Below are 15643 nucleotides of genomic sequence, written 5' to 3' on the forward strand. Positions count from 1 at the left end.
ACATGATGCAACTTGTTCAGCTCTGTGGGGGCAGATCAAGGCTCCATCTACTCTCCACCGTACCCACCTGTCATTAGGGGAATACCAGCTCTGTGCAGCCTTCTCTGCTCTCTGTGCCTGGATTCTTAATCCAGGAAAATGCTGTGTGACGTTATGCACCCTGTGCAGATATATAGGGGTAGGTTAAAATCTGGCCATTTATTATTAGTTAGGTAACACTGCAAGTATACACATGCCCTAATTTTCAAACTCAGGTGCCTGACGTTGAGTACCCAGAAGAACTGGCCGGAGTATCCACAATTCCCACTGAAATCTAAAGGTGATGCCTGTGTTCAGCACCTGTTAAAGTGAGGCCACTTTTATCTAGATGCCTAAATGTAACTTCTGGCAAACAAGTTTGAAGTTTGAAACTTGTTTGCCAGAAGTTAAGAAGCAGAAGCACTAGGCTCTGCTTTGTTGTTCTCACCCCTTACAGCATGCTGCTCACAGAGCTTTGCAAAACATACTGTGTAAGAAAACAAAGTCCTGCTGCCCCAAAGAGTGTGCAGTCTGCCTCAAATACATGTGATACATGAGACAACCATTAGAACCAAGACATTATGGACAAGTTGTCAGTAAGGAGATTAAGGTAGGAAGGCTGTGAAATAAGTTGTTTTTGAGGAACTTTCATGAAGCAAAAGGAAGGCAACTGGAATATTTGAAAAGGGAGGCTGTTCTGTATTCACCATATGGAATAGCATGAACATAGGCCCAAAGTGGAGTGTGAGAGGTGGAGCAAGAAGGGGTATTCAATGAAGTGGGAGGAGAGATAGAGGCAAAATGAGAGTTGTGTGACGGTCTGAATAGGAGGATAAGAGTATAAATGTATTTTGGAAGGAAAAGCAAAGCAAGTGAAGAGACTCGAGCAAGGATTTACCTCTAATAGGTAAAACAAACCAACCTTCACTCAGTATTCTCCTTTTTGGCATTAGTTTCTATGTTACTTCCAATTATTTTAGCTGGTTTAGGGGATTATATTTAATCAGCTGTTGATTGCTCTAAAACAGCATTCCCAAAGTGAGTTCTTCAGGGTCAGTCCTCACAGTCAATTCAGCATGTCCGAGGCCTTCCCCTGGTCTTTCCTCTGAACATTTTTGGCCTGAGAAATGTTCCTTGGCAGCCTTCCATGCGTCATGCTGTGCACATTTCAGAGCCTCTCTGATTTCTTTAATTGGAGATGTACTATACCAAACAGTTCATTTGGAGTATCACCCATGTTCTCCATTTGGCAAATGCTGCCACAGCGATCCTCTTCCTTCCCCTCTCCCATACCAGCTGCTCTCATTTGTGTGTCTTTTCAGGTGGACACATCTGAATTAATAGGCTTTCAGAAACCAGAAGCAGTCATGTAGCATATCAAAATAAGAGAGTTGTGTCCCTCTTGTTTTGACATGTTAAAACTTCTGTAAAGGACTAAATAACAAGAAGGAGGTAACAAAAAGACATTTTAAATGATACATGTACTTGCAATGTAATTGGCTCAAAAGTTACTGTCAGTTTAAGGCAGCCAAAATGATAAGATCACTGATCTCGTGTCATTCCACTACCTTCCTATCTTCCTACTTTGTCATTTACCTCCACTGCTGTACCCCATCCCTGAACTTCCCTGCATTTATATTACTGGCTTAATTTGCTGTCCCTTAGCAGTTCGTTCACCATTGTGTATCATCTGCTTTCAGTATAAAGAAATTCTACCCCAAAGAATATTATAGAACTAAATCTACAATACTAAAGACAAAATCTTTAGTATTGTAGATTTAACAAGGTTAAAAATCTTACACTGTCATTTGCTTCTAACCTTGTTATCTAAACATATTGAAATTATATGAGACTTTAAACTAAATATATATTTTTAAGATTAATTCGGATAAATTGGGGTCTTTAACAACTGTCCTAAGTGATCATTTGAATTATAATCTCATATACTACCTAAAGTATTTCTAGGATACGTAGCACCATGATATCTAAATGCCTAATCTCCTTTGGCTGGATTGAATGCTCCAGTAGCTCTATCTTTTGAAGTGATACTCACATCATGCATGTGAGGGGGGAGGAACAGCCTGCTAAACCCAGGGTTGTGAGTTCAATCCTTGAGGGGGCCACTTAGGGATCTGGGGCAAAATCAGTACTTGGTTCTGCTAGCGAAGGCAGGGGGCTGGACTCAATGACCTTTCAGGGTCCCTTCCAGTTCTATGAGACAGGTATATCTCCATATATTATAAGCAAAGATACTGTTAGCCATACACAATGCTTCCAAAATAACACTAAAGACCAATAGAAAAAATTGACTAGCCTCAAAAGAGACCTAGATACAAATACTTGAATATGTAGTTCACCTAAATATAGTGCTTCAAGATGTGCCCTGTGGCTCAGAAAACCAATTATTTTATTGTCCTTTTAAAAAAGGACCACCGTTTTTAATGTTTTATGATTGATAATAGTTTGTATTACAGGAGAAATTAGGGACCTCAGTTGAGACCAGGGCCCCATTTTGATAGGCACTGTACAAATACACAGCAAGAAACAGTCCCTGCCCCAATTATCACAGGCAAAAGAAGAGGGGAAACAGAGATGAAGTGACTTGCCTATGGTCACCCAGGAGGTCAGTAGCAAAGCCAGGAATAGAATCTCTCAGCCACCACAGTGTCTTAACCGTTAGACCATATTGACTTTAACGTACATACGTATAAAATGTATATCCCCTGACCTTTGTACTGCGCTTCATTACACAAACCTGTGGACCCAACAGCAACAGTGAGAAGGCCTCATTCTGCTGAACTAACAGTGACTTCACTGGAACTTCTGCGTATAGACAGGCTGCATATTTATCCTCTTTCTTTGTTTCTTTTATTTCAGTGAGGTCCCCTTCCAATTTTCTCTTTTACAAAAGATTTAGACCTAATTTTCCTAACTTTTTTTATATAATTAGGATCCTGTGTCCTGTCACTTTCCTCCACCATCCCTTCTTTAGCCCTAGCATTTCCTTTAACAGTAAATAACAGGCACAGAATGACATGCAATTATTATAATCATTTATTATTTATTTGCACTTAAAAATCATACTGGGCATTTCATAGAAGACACCAAAAGTCATGGTGCCTCAAAGAGCTTTCAATCAAAATGTTAGACCAAACAACCAGGGGCAGAGCTAGGGTGGGGAAAGACTAGGGCTACACCCATGCCAAGAAGCAGGTTCTGTTTAGCTATGTGCACAGCTTGGTGATTATGTTGATTATTTTGTTTGTTTTTTAAATATAAAGAATAAGATATTGGTCCCTGGCTCAATACCAGAATGTTTTCCTCTTGTATTTGATGCTTCTGCATCCCTGATCTGAGTTAGCTCACTTTACTGCTGTTAAACACTATGAAGAAGGTTATATGGCTGTAGGATGTTATACCACACCTAACATTTACATGTCACTGTTCATGTTCAAAGTATTTTATAGACCATGTTACACAATCCAGCACCATCTTACATGCCTGGCACTAAGGTGTCTGTTCTATAGATTGGGAACTGAGGCAGAGAGGTTGGGGACTTGCCAAAGCCCAAAGAAGACGACATTATGGGAGATGTAAAAAGCAACAGAGAGTCCTGTGGCACCTTTAAGACTAACAGATGTATTGGAGCATAAGCTTTCATGGGTGAATACCCACTTCGTCAGACACGCATGTCTGACGAAGTGGGTATTTACCCACAAAAACTTATACTCCAATACATCTGTTAGTCTTAAAGGTGCCACAGGACTCTCTGTTGCTTTTTACAGATCCAGACTAACACGGCTACCACTCGGATACTTGACATTATGGGAGATGGGATTCAGATGCAGCAATTTCTGATTTCCAGACCTGAGTTCAAGCCCACCCTTGGGTCAGATTACAGTTCTTTTTATCCAATTACTTCAGTTCCCCATCTGTAAAATGTGGATAATAGCACTTCCCTCCATCACAGGGGAGTTGTGAGGATAAATACATTAAAGATTGTGAGGTTTACACTTACTATGGTAATGCAGGGGCCATATCAGTACCTTCAGGGCCAGCGCAACCCATTAGGCAACCTAGGCAGTCGCCTAGGGTGCTACAATTTGGGGGGCAGCGACCGCGGCGGTATTTCAGCAGCGGAACCTTCCGCCGCCTCTGTGGGAGGTGGCATTTCGGGGCGGGACCTTCTGCCACCTAGGGCGGCAGAAAAGCTGGCGGCGCTCCTGAGTACCTTAGATAGATATGCAAAGAAGGCCCTTTTCATCATTGATTTATTAATACGTCACCTCTACAACAGCTTCCCGTCCACGACTCCAGACGGGGGATTTAAGGGGCAAGTGTGGGAAAGAGTTATAAATAGGGTGTGCATTATCCCTTCAGCCACCAGTGGTAAATCCACCAACCGGTTTAATATAACGTCAGGTTGTACTGAGACTTAGACCAAAGCCCCATGCTTGAGAACATTCCTTTTAATGGGGTTGCTGGTGGAAAGGGATTTTGTCAGCTTTTAAGTATCTCAGAGGATGATTCCATAGTGGTATTTACAGTCATGCAGAGGTGTGTTGGATGTGACAATCTGTCAGTGAGGCAGGAAAGCGGCAGTAGATCTGAGGGAGTGCAAGTTAACATGTTCTGGCAGCAAGCACTCCAGGCTCACTAATGAACTGACTAGTCTGGCTTGTTTACCTCTTACCAGCACACTGCATACTAAAGTGAGGAGCTTGGAGTCACTTATATATATATATTTTCTTTTGCAGGTGAATTTTATACTTTTCATTAGTATTATAAGAATTTTACTGCAAAAGTTAAGATCGCCCGACGTCGGAGGCAATGATCAGTCACAATACAAGTGAGTAATGTGTTTTAGAAACTTCATACAGTATATGAAAGTAATCTATTTAAAGATTTCCTCTGTTGGAGCAGACTGCCAGCAACCATCCAGTGTTGTGATGCTATGATAACTATTTGATACAATGGATGAATAGCTGGAGATAGAACCCTGATTCAGCAAAGCTTGTAAACACATTGAAATTAACAATGTTATGAGATTTAAGCATATGCTGAAAGTTAAGCATGGGTTTAAGTGTTTTGCTGAACAAAGGTCTTTAAGGTTAGTATTTATTATTGTTACTACTACTATTAATTATAATTTATTAGTGCCTATAGACTCCAATACAGAATCAGGACCCCATTGTGCTAAGCTCTATACACATAATAAAAAGACAGACCCTGCCCAAAAAAGCCCAGATCCCAATGTAGATGCTGATATTGGCACTTGAGAGCAAAAAATGGCATGTTGATGCCTGAGTCTAATTTGAGCACTGAAAACCCCAAGCCATCTAGTCACACACAGTAGGCCTTTTAATACGGCTCCTTGTTAATTACCTGTGCACTTCACCAAAACAAGCTGTTGCCGTACATATTTAAAAAGCGATAGAAACTTTTTGACAATACCAAAATGAAAAATACCCAATAAAACCTGTGTATTTTTTCTGTAACCAGTGTGACATGTTTGGCACCTTACTGTTGCATCACAATTATTTTAAAAATATGGAAATATGGATTGTGGAAATTCTCCTGTAGTTTCCACAAGTCACTTAAGAATCCAGCCATATTCTACAAAAATTGTCAACAAACCTCCTAGGATCATCCCTTAAGTCACATCAGGGGATGGATGTGCACTTTTCACCTGATGTTGTTTGAACTGGCTTTAGTTTATTGGCATTATATACCAGCCTGTCCATTTAAGCCTCAAACTTGGTTTTACTTGCTCTGTACTGATTTCAATAGGATGTGACAGGTCTCACAAAAATAATGTAGTGAATAAGATATTGTAATGTCTAGGCATTCTGTCTGGAGTATTAGGCTTGTGGTGTAGTGCTTATTTTTACACCCCTGACCCCAGGACAACCATGCAATACAGCAGGGCACGAGGCAGAGGAGGGGCTTCAGGATGTGTTAAAAGCTTCAGGACAGCAGCATAAACATGCTGCCACATCTGTGCTAGGTGTTCCATTGAAGTGACCTGCTTTTCCTCCCTGCTCCCATTGTAGCCCCTAATGCTTCAGGAGCAGCTCACTTATGGATCCACATATGCGATGATACCTTGCTTCCCTGTTTTGGTAATTGAGAGGTTAGGGATTGTGATGTCTCAAGACAAAGAAACCCACCAGTAGAGATTGCAGCAGGTTGGGCTGGGGATACTTGAGCTCTCTGTGAAAGTGGCATGTTTGCTGTCTCAGCCAGTGGACAATGTTGTGTGGCCCGCTCAATCCATGGACCACTCTACTTGAGATTTTGGGGTCTCCTATTTATCATTCAGAAAACTGACCAGACTGTGGGCAGGACATCTGTGCAGTCACCTCTTGTTGCAAGAGCTATTCTTTTTTCCCCCTCATCTTCATTTTTATACTTCTGTTCAGTCCCGTGTGCTCTGTTTTTCTCCAAGCATCCTCCATAGGGCATCTTAGTGTCTTAAAGTGTAGGCTGCTTACTAGAAGCAGACTTGTTTTTTACTGTTCGTCAGTGTGAACTCTGCTCTTAGAGTCTGGTTGCCTGGTTTTTAATTTTGGTTTGGATGGTGGTTTGGTGTTCAGTAGACACCCATGAGAATGGTAAATCAAGCTCACTGAGAAATATTGCTTCTGCAGAGCACTTTAAAGGTCCAGAAGCCTCATTTACATACATTCAAATGCAATTTCTAAAATGCAGAGGGGCATGAGGCTATTTTTGTATGGATGTTTCCTCCATTAAAATGTCAGTGTCATATAGAGTTAGCTCAGCAGTCAGTCGAAAATTATTAAAGCAAAAATGCTAATGTGAAAGTTGAGAAACAATGAAAGTGGAGCATGAGATCACAAGGTACAGAGTTTGTGTAAATGATCTGGAATTTGATAACTTGTGTGGTTTGCAAAAGTCAGGATCATCATGGAGGCTTTGACCTTAAATGAACTGAAATTTTTGGTGTGGATATGGGGAGGTTTTTTTGTTAAATTAGGACTTGATTGTGCAACCCTCTTTCATACTGGTAAGCACTTACTAATATCCTTAGCTCCACTGATTTCAGTAGGGATGCTCACCAACATGAGTGAGTGTTCCATAGTCGGGCCGTTAGTTCTGGAGACATGACAAGATAAAGTCATTGCATGGCATATCATTATGCATTCTGGACAGTCACACCAGGCTCTGCCAGGAAAAGTAGATATTGCATTACATTTTCAAAAGTGCCTAAGTGATACTGAAAGTCAGGGAGACTTGGACTCCTACGGACCAGATCCTCAAAGGTATTCAGGCTTCTAACTTCCACTGAAATTAGTGGGAGTTAAGAGTCTAAATATCTTTTGAGGATCTGGGCTTAAGTCACTTTTGAAAATGGGACTTCAGCTTTTAGATCATTTAGGCACTTTTGAAAAAGGTAATCTTCCTCTACAACATCAGTAGCATGCCTCCATCCATGGAATGAAATTCATCCCATTGTAGAAGGCCCTGCCAGGTCCTATACTACTCATAATCCCTTAATGTAGGTCTTAAGTAGGGTGTAGGATCATGTGTATGCTTTCTGCACTGAGGTTAATTTGATACCCACAAACAGAAATCAAAGATAAATTTTCATAGCATGCATATTATTTTTAGGGAAAGAAGTCTTCACAATTATGGGAGATGGGTTAATGTAAGCTATATGGCCATAGATAATGAAAAATATTACTAATATTTATTAGAAATTTTAATCTAAATTCAGATATAATTGTAAAAATTGGGACCGCTGACTCTTAAGTGACTACAAGGAAACATGAAATTTAAAAAGTCATACAAGGGAACAGGTTAGACCATGGCTGACCAAGCCATGACTATTGGGTTTTACCCAGCCCGTCATTTTATATATATATATATATATATATATATATATATGGAGGTAAATGAAAGTTGACTTCTATCCATTTGTCAAGATTCTTATTTCCTTTCTAACTCCCCCACAAGCCAAATAGAGGCAGATGTTGATTCACTAATTTGTTCTGATTATTTTGGTTTTATTATTCTTTATTTTTTTGCCCTTCCCACTTTCCACTTCACTCCTCTTCTGTTTTTCCTCTGCCCCACCTGCTCCCTTTCCCTCTTCTCTCTTTCATCTGCTTTACTGCTGGTTTGATTTTGGTGGTCAGAAAGCTATGCTGAAGACATGAGTTTTTCACTTTGCTCTGGAAGCAGTCAGATTTGTGAAAAGCAACAAAGAGTCCTGTGGCACCTTAAAGACTAACAGATGTATTGGAGCATAAGCTTTCGTGGGTGAATGCCCACAGATTTGTGGTCATTCTCTTCTCCTCCAAAGCTTAGGACATTTTGCTGAGGAAGCCCTGTCTTCCACTGTCATTGTTTTCACCTTCAGGTCCAGACATTCTGTGATTCCTGAGGAACTTTGCTGTCCAGAAGGTCACTGTCACTTAGACCTCTGAGATATTTTGAGCATGATCCATGGAGGACTTTGAGGACTGGCACAGACACTTTCAAATAGAAGGTTTTTCAAATGCCTAGTCTCCTAAATAGACAGTTTGGGTTTATGATGGTTGCCTCAAGACAGCCTATCTGTTTCATTGCTGAATCTAGTTATGGTCAAGACAGTGATGACTCACTGGACTCTCCATGTTAACTTTTTGCATTTTATCTAAGATCAGGCATCCATATAACATGTAAAGTTTATGTTATTAAAATAAAATGAGTGACAGCTAAAGGATAATTAGCTTCCCACCTTTTCAAGGATTTACTGTCAATTTGACAAACTCATGCTGCTTAACAAATTAAAATTCTATCTCCAGATACTTATATAATTTTCTCTTGAACCTCAATAATTATTGTTACGTAACTGATGGAATTTTAATTAATGAAGGGTAAATGCTTCATACCATCAGTATAAATATGAGGTTTTAGGACTCTGGGATCAGTGTATAATTGCTCATGAAATCCCTTGGTTGAAGGATTACTCTGGGATCGCATTCTCTAGGCACTGTTTATACGTTGTACATTTTAAATGTATTTTAATTTTCAAATTAAAGAAAATGAAGATGGATGTATAACTCTCCAGTATTCCCTACTGTTTGGGTCAGTCCTTCAATTATGCTCTGACACGTCATACAATCTAAAAAGAGCCAGGGCAGCATAAGTCACTCTAAGAGCCTCTTGTCCAGCTGAGTGAAGATTGCCTGGATGAAGGCACTGTGGAAGGCAGCCATAAGGCTGTTGTCCAAGGACCCCCTCACAAACCTGGACATAGAGGCCACACTGTGGACAAGAGGAGTATGTCAAGGATGGAGCTACAGCACGCCATGCTGTGGAGATTCTGGAGCCTGGTGCAGTCCGTAGGACATCCCAAGGAGGCTCCTGAATTTAGACAGCACCCTCATGGCTGTCTGAGTTATGCCAGGGGCTTCTCTAGCCCTTGAAACAGCCCCAAAATCAGGAGGGTGCAAAGGTAGCTTAAAGCCACTATAGCTCTTTGAACCATAGCACAGAATCTCACCCAGTGACTATAAGGCCAGTGTGGGGCTTACTATAGCACAGATGTAAGAGAAAATATAGTTTTCAGTACGTATGAATGGCCCTGATGAAGAATATTAATTTACAGATCATACTGTCTGCGGGCTTACGGGATTGATCTAAAAAAATTATAGTGCACTAAATACGTATGTTACTGAAACAAGACTTTACTGGGTTACTCCATTAAGCTCCAATTCTTCTGCTCTGATTATTTAGGAGACTTGCAAAATCAACATTGCTGCTTATTCCGTTATTTGGAGTTCACTACATGGTGTTTGCTGTATTTCCTATACGCATTTCCAGTCACTATCAGATAATTTTTGAGTTATGTTTGGGATCTTTTCAGGTAAATTCTAAACCTTTACAAATTTTAAATCTTTTACTGATTGAGTTCAGAGCTGTGTACTAACTGATACACATTGTCTGTTTACAGGGGCTGGTTGTTGCAGTCCTGTACTGCTTTTTGAACAGTGAAGTAAGTTTCCCTTTTTCTCCCCAGTGATATTGAATAATGTTTTCAATTTAGTAGCAATAAGTGTAGTAGCAGCCTTAGTATTCTAGTATATAAATCATAAAAGGTATCAGTGGGTTATTCTTGTACAAAATATGGTGATTTCTATATGAGAGGAGATTATATTAGATATAAAAACCACCATATTAAGGCATAATTGTGGGGGGAAGGGAGGTTAAACTCTGTCTGGGACCTCAGTCACCCTAACACCAGGAGGCATTATTAAATTGTACCCTTACTGTTTATTAATCTAAGAAAATCCCAAAGGTGAAGTCCTGGCCCTATTGCAGTCAATGGGAGGTTGTTGTTTTTTATTGGATTTAGAGGACCTAAGGTTTCATCACAAAACTTTCAAAGGTTAATTTTGGAAAGTCTCTGGGACACAGTTCAGCCTGCACAATTGGGGCCAGGTTTTCAAAAATCCTCAGCACCCAACAGCTCCCATTGTTCTTGAAGTGCCCCAGTGGTGCCGATGATTTACATTGTTCTCAATGGGAGCTGCGGGGTGCAGAATGCGTCTGAAAATCTGACCATTTCATTCAGGTGCCTACATAGGAGCCTGTGCTCTTTCAAAAATCTGAGAACTTGCTTAGGTCCCTAAATGGGAGCTTCTGGATGCTGAGCTCTTACTACGGTTTAGCCCTTATTGTTCAACTTGGCACATCTAGGCCCTCCTTCACAGTGCTGTCATCCGACTTCAGATGATGACCAATAGACTCGAGGACATATCCCCTGGGTAAGAAGATGCCATTTTTGCACAGTCACTGTTCAGAGTAGAACCACGCTTTAAATAATATAGAGTATATCACAGACGAAGTGTGTGCAATTGCTAGAGTGAAGGATTAGGAGCCAGATCTCCTGAGTTTTCCTGGCTCTGACATTGATGTGCTGCATTTTCTTGGGCTAGTCACTGAATTATTTATGCCTTGGCTTACTTATCATAAATAGCTACCCACCAGTCTTACAAACCCTTTTTGATTGTTCTCTTCTCATTCTTCAGACAAGTCAATACACTTTAAATTCTGGAGCTAGGAAACATATTAGTCAACTGCTCTTGGTAATAACAGAGTTTTGAGTTGTTATTATTAATAATAATAGTTAGCCCCTGCCACCTGAGGATTTTGGAGCTAAGCTTTACATCCTAGGGAGGTAGTTGTGGTAAATATTATACCCAGGTTAAAGTTGGGGAGATAAAGAGATGTTATGTGACTTTCTTTGTATCACACAATGAGTCCATAGCAAAGCTAGACTTAGACTCCAGGTTCTCATGCCTGTGCTTTAATCTCAAGGTTGTGCTGCCTATCTGAATTTAGAAGAGTTGTGTTTACTTTTATTTTTCTTCCTACTTCTCAGGAGGCCAAAGGGTTATGGCGCATTTTCAGGTCCTGGGATGGAAGGCACTATATGAGTTCAAAGTATTATTAATAACTCTTGTGAAACTCTTTTACTCAATTTTGTTTTCAAGTAAAATAGAGATTTTTAGTAGTTTGCATGTGACACTAATGAAAGCACAAATGTTTCCCATGTAAAGTGCGTTTTTAGCTCACATGCATTTTTTAAATATAGGTCCAAGGTGAGTTGAAAAGGAAATGGCGGAGTTTGTGTTTGAGCCAGACAGTGGGCCGTGACTACAGATCCCATAGCTGTTCTGTTTCTCGAAATGGCTCAGAAAGTGTCTCCCAGCTCCATCGGAATTCAGAGGCGCAGTCTTCTATGCAGACAGAGACCACAGTGATATAAACCATGTAGCTCAAACTAAAGACTATGGGACATATCACTATATGGAGCTCAATGTAATATTTTCTAAAATGAACCATTTATGCTTTGCTTTTCTACATATTGACATCTGGAGAATGGCCTGGTGCAGTAAATCAGGTAACAGATGGGCAGACGGCTTTGCAGACATTTTGGCCTAGCTCTCCAAAGGCATTTTGCTGCCTAACCCCCATTGATTTGAAAGCAGTAGTAGTTAGGCCCTAAATACCTTTGGAGATCTGAGCCTTTGTGATTTTATTTAGTCCTGTTCACATTACATTCTGATGTTCTCCTGTCATTTGTACTAGAAGTAACTATTCTAAATATAATTTATTTTAATGCTCTATTTCTATCTCTCTCTAATATGTAATGTATGCTGAATCCCACTCAATGTAGGTTGCTTTGGTCCATGTTTAAGGAAGTAGGGTGGGAGGTGAGAGAGAATATCGAATATACCATCTATACTTAATAGAATGTTCCTTTCACCCAGATGCTAGACCCTACTATAGCAAACAAAATTGAAATAGAGATATTTAGGGCCATATGTTTGTTCTTGATCCCCATATGGAAATCCAGTTGATGGCGGTGGGAATTTAGCATACAGATGAAGGGAATTATGAGTCCATATTTTGCACAGAAGAAAATGTTAGTCCTTCTTAGCTCCTTACATAAATCCTAATTCAATTCAGAGCTACCTCACTGCAATATTTGATCCTAAGGGCTTGATCCTACTTTCCTGCACGAGTGCCCACTTCTACATATCTTAATGCAGAATGTGGGGCTAGCCCTGCAGTCCTTACAGGAAAGCCCATTGCACAGTAGTGGTCATCATTAAACAGTCAGCATTTGCCAATAGTGGCATCTGAGATTACTAGAGTTTTACCCCATGATAAAAATCAAAGATATCTCTGGTAACTGTGTGGTAACATTTGGCAAATGTTAATGTTTTTAATGACTTCTACTCCATCTGATTTTTTCTACCTAGCTGACAGTCAGGAGCACCGCCAGCTTTTTTGCCACGCTAGGCGGCGGAAGGTCCCACCCCCGAAATACCGCCCCTGACAGAGGCGGCAGAAGGTCCCGCCCCCGAAATACCATCAACGACCGGGGCGGCCGAAGATCCGGCCGCCGCAGTCGCCGTCCCCCAAATGTTAGCGCCCTAGGCGACTGCCTAGGTCGCCTAATGGGTTGCACCAGTGCTGCTGACAATACATGTATGTGTTTCAGAAAGGCAGGACTGAACATTAATACCCTAGCCATCAGGTTCTATGAGTTCTCAAAAATGGTATCCTCTTTGCTTTGCTTCAAAAGAAAAAAATATTTTGGTTACATTTATGATAGATGTCCATCATATAAGATAAACGGACAGAAAGGAACCCACACTGACATTAGAAAAGAGTTAGGAACACACAGAAGACAAACTGGGCCCCTCAATCTCTTATCTAACTTTCTAAAGAGGTATTTTCCTAATAGAACAGCCTAGTGAAGGCTAAACAGGAATGGACATCCCACTCACCCACTGAAAACATGTTTTTATACATAATGATTTTATTAAAATATATCTTTAGAACTTCACATTTGGCAGCTAAAATTAAGTGTATCAAATTATAAATACTACTGGAGTTCAATGAACTATGTAAATACTTTCAACATAATGCCATTTTATATCTGAGAGGTGATTGAAAATGCAATCCTGACCAGCAAGGCCAAAAAAAAAACAGACACAATCCCTTTCAAATGACCGTAAAAGGCATAAATTGAAAGCATTTTTGGTAACCTCAAGCCCCTTATGTAGCCACAGTGAAATGAAAGACACGGCGCTGACAAGTGCTTATAAATACACACACAACTTCTGCAATCTTACAAGACATAAGCACTGTTATGTTTACCTCTCATGTCACAACTGACCATTTCCTCTCTAAATAACAAGTGTGAATACTATGCATTTGCATGAGTATTTTGCCTCATAAACTGAAGTGTTACCACAATATTTCAAACAGGAAATTGTACATTACGTGACAGTTGCCATGATGTAAATAATAATCACTTAATTCATATCTTCTAATTAGTATTACCAATAAACACCCTGTATTGTAGTTCATTTTAACTAACAATAAGTAATAGAAATAAGATTGTTTTGTGTAACAATCTATTTATTGCCATATTCACAAACAATAGCCTTGGTTCAAAAGATAAATAGTTACTGTTGCACAACTGAGGCCTTTCCTGTCTTACAAAAATAATCTGACAATCAAGGGACTTTCATACCAGCCTTTTCTACCTTAAACCACTCAGAATATTTTGTAGAGACAGCCACTTGTCAAGCTAACTTAAAAAGTTAAAAAGATTTGATTGTTCAGTGATACTTGTGTGTTAACATTGGTCAAAATATTCAGATATTTGGATCAAATTGATAAACTAAACATTAATAAATCACCAGACTCAAATGTGAAATTGTAGGACTATTAATTGTAGTCTGTAACCTATCATTTAAATCAGTTTCTGTATCAAATGACTGGAGGATAGCTAACGTGATGCCAATTTTTTCAAAGGACTCCAGAGGTGACCCCAGCAATTACAGGCCGGTAAGCCTGACTTCAGTACCGAGCAAAGTGGTTGAAACTATAGTAAAGAACAGAATTCTCAGACACATAGATGAACATAATTTGTTGGGGAATAGTCAGCATCGTTTTTGTAAAGGGAAATCATACCTTACCAATCTACTAGAATTCTTTGAGGGGGTCAACAAGCATGTGGGCAAGGGGGATCCAGTGGATATAGTGTATTTAGATTTTCAGAAAGCCTTTTGCAAGGTCCCTCACCAAAGGCTCTTAGGTTATCATTCCATAGTCTTAGACTACAACCCTGTATCTGCAGTGATGCAGCAAGCTGTGTCATTTACCAACAAAAGACTACTTTTAAATTACCACCTGTGCCTATATACACCTTGATAATCTCTGGGTAGTGAATACTGCACTGCCATTACCAAACTGCATGATTTAGTACACTGTGCTATTTTTGTGATTTAAAAAAAAACATCAAGATAAACACTTTTTCTGACAAGTATGTTATGAGGACTACATCAGCATAACATTAAACACCGAGAATTCCAGAGTCTGCTTTAATAAGCCAGTATAAAAATGTATTTTGCCAGTGATACATCTTATAATAAAGTGTAATTAAACATAATCCAGGTACATCTACTTTGTAAGCTACTTTATACTAGGCTGCTATGTATAAAACTGCTTTATTTCCATATGTACTGTAATAAGATTATTTACATCCTGCAACTTTTTTCTAGTGCATTCACATAAGAAACTGTTTAACACATTCTCTTTGGTTCTCTGTATTGATAATGGTTTTTATGTGTCAAGTACAGTAAACCTTAATCATGATGTAAATGAATGGTATTTTTTACAAAATGTACAGCTTATGATGATGTATAGATAAATGTGTGTAAATAGATTCGCTTTTCATACTTGTAATACAGATCTGTGGTCTCTGTTATCCTACTGATTTATAATGTCATAATGCTAACAGATTTCTCTGTGGTTTACTCCATGCAATGGCTGTGAAAAAGCAGATGTTCACATGCTTTATTCTAACAGTAATGCAGTTTACTCGGTTTTGTAGCACCCTCTAGCCATAATAGACTGAAAATAGTGTCAGAAAATAGCATTTGTGGATGGTTTGGTTCAACACCTGCACTGCTTAAACCTCCCAACTGGTCACGTGATCCATATGCTCATTGATGTCAGGCCAGAGATACTCCAAGAGATGTGTCTGTAGTTAATGCTTTGCTTTTTAGTAAACAACTTTAATCCTTGCATG

The 15643-nt window shown here is 39.6% G+C and overlaps 1 protein-coding gene across 2 annotated transcripts in view; it reads left to right on the forward strand.

The window, feature by feature from the left end:
• Positions 1-15319, forward strand: part of VIPR2 (vasoactive intestinal peptide receptor 2) — a 103713-nt gene extending 88394 nt beyond the window's left edge. Inside the window, exons 10-13 of one of the 2 annotated variants that reach the window (XM_054021061.1) lie at positions 4776-4867; positions 9763-9892; positions 9980-10021; positions 11624-15319. In XM_054021061.1, coding sequence (XP_053877036.1) covers positions 4776-4867; positions 9763-9892; positions 9980-10021; positions 11624-11797 — 438 coding nt within the window. In that variant the 3' untranslated portion in view covers positions 11798-15319. Of the gene's footprint in view, positions 1-4775; positions 4868-9762; positions 9893-9979; positions 10022-11410 lie in introns of both variants that reach the window. The other variant, XM_054021062.1, reaches the window with a different exon arrangement.
• The last annotated feature ends 324 nt before the right edge of the window (positions 15320-15643 follow it).

The sequence above is a fragment of the Malaclemys terrapin genome, chromosome 2 (assembly GCF_027887155.1).
Source record: "Malaclemys terrapin pileata isolate rMalTer1 chromosome 2, rMalTer1.hap1, whole genome shotgun sequence".
In the NCBI taxonomy this organism is placed as follows: Eukaryota; Metazoa; Chordata; order Testudines; family Emydidae; genus Malaclemys; species Malaclemys terrapin.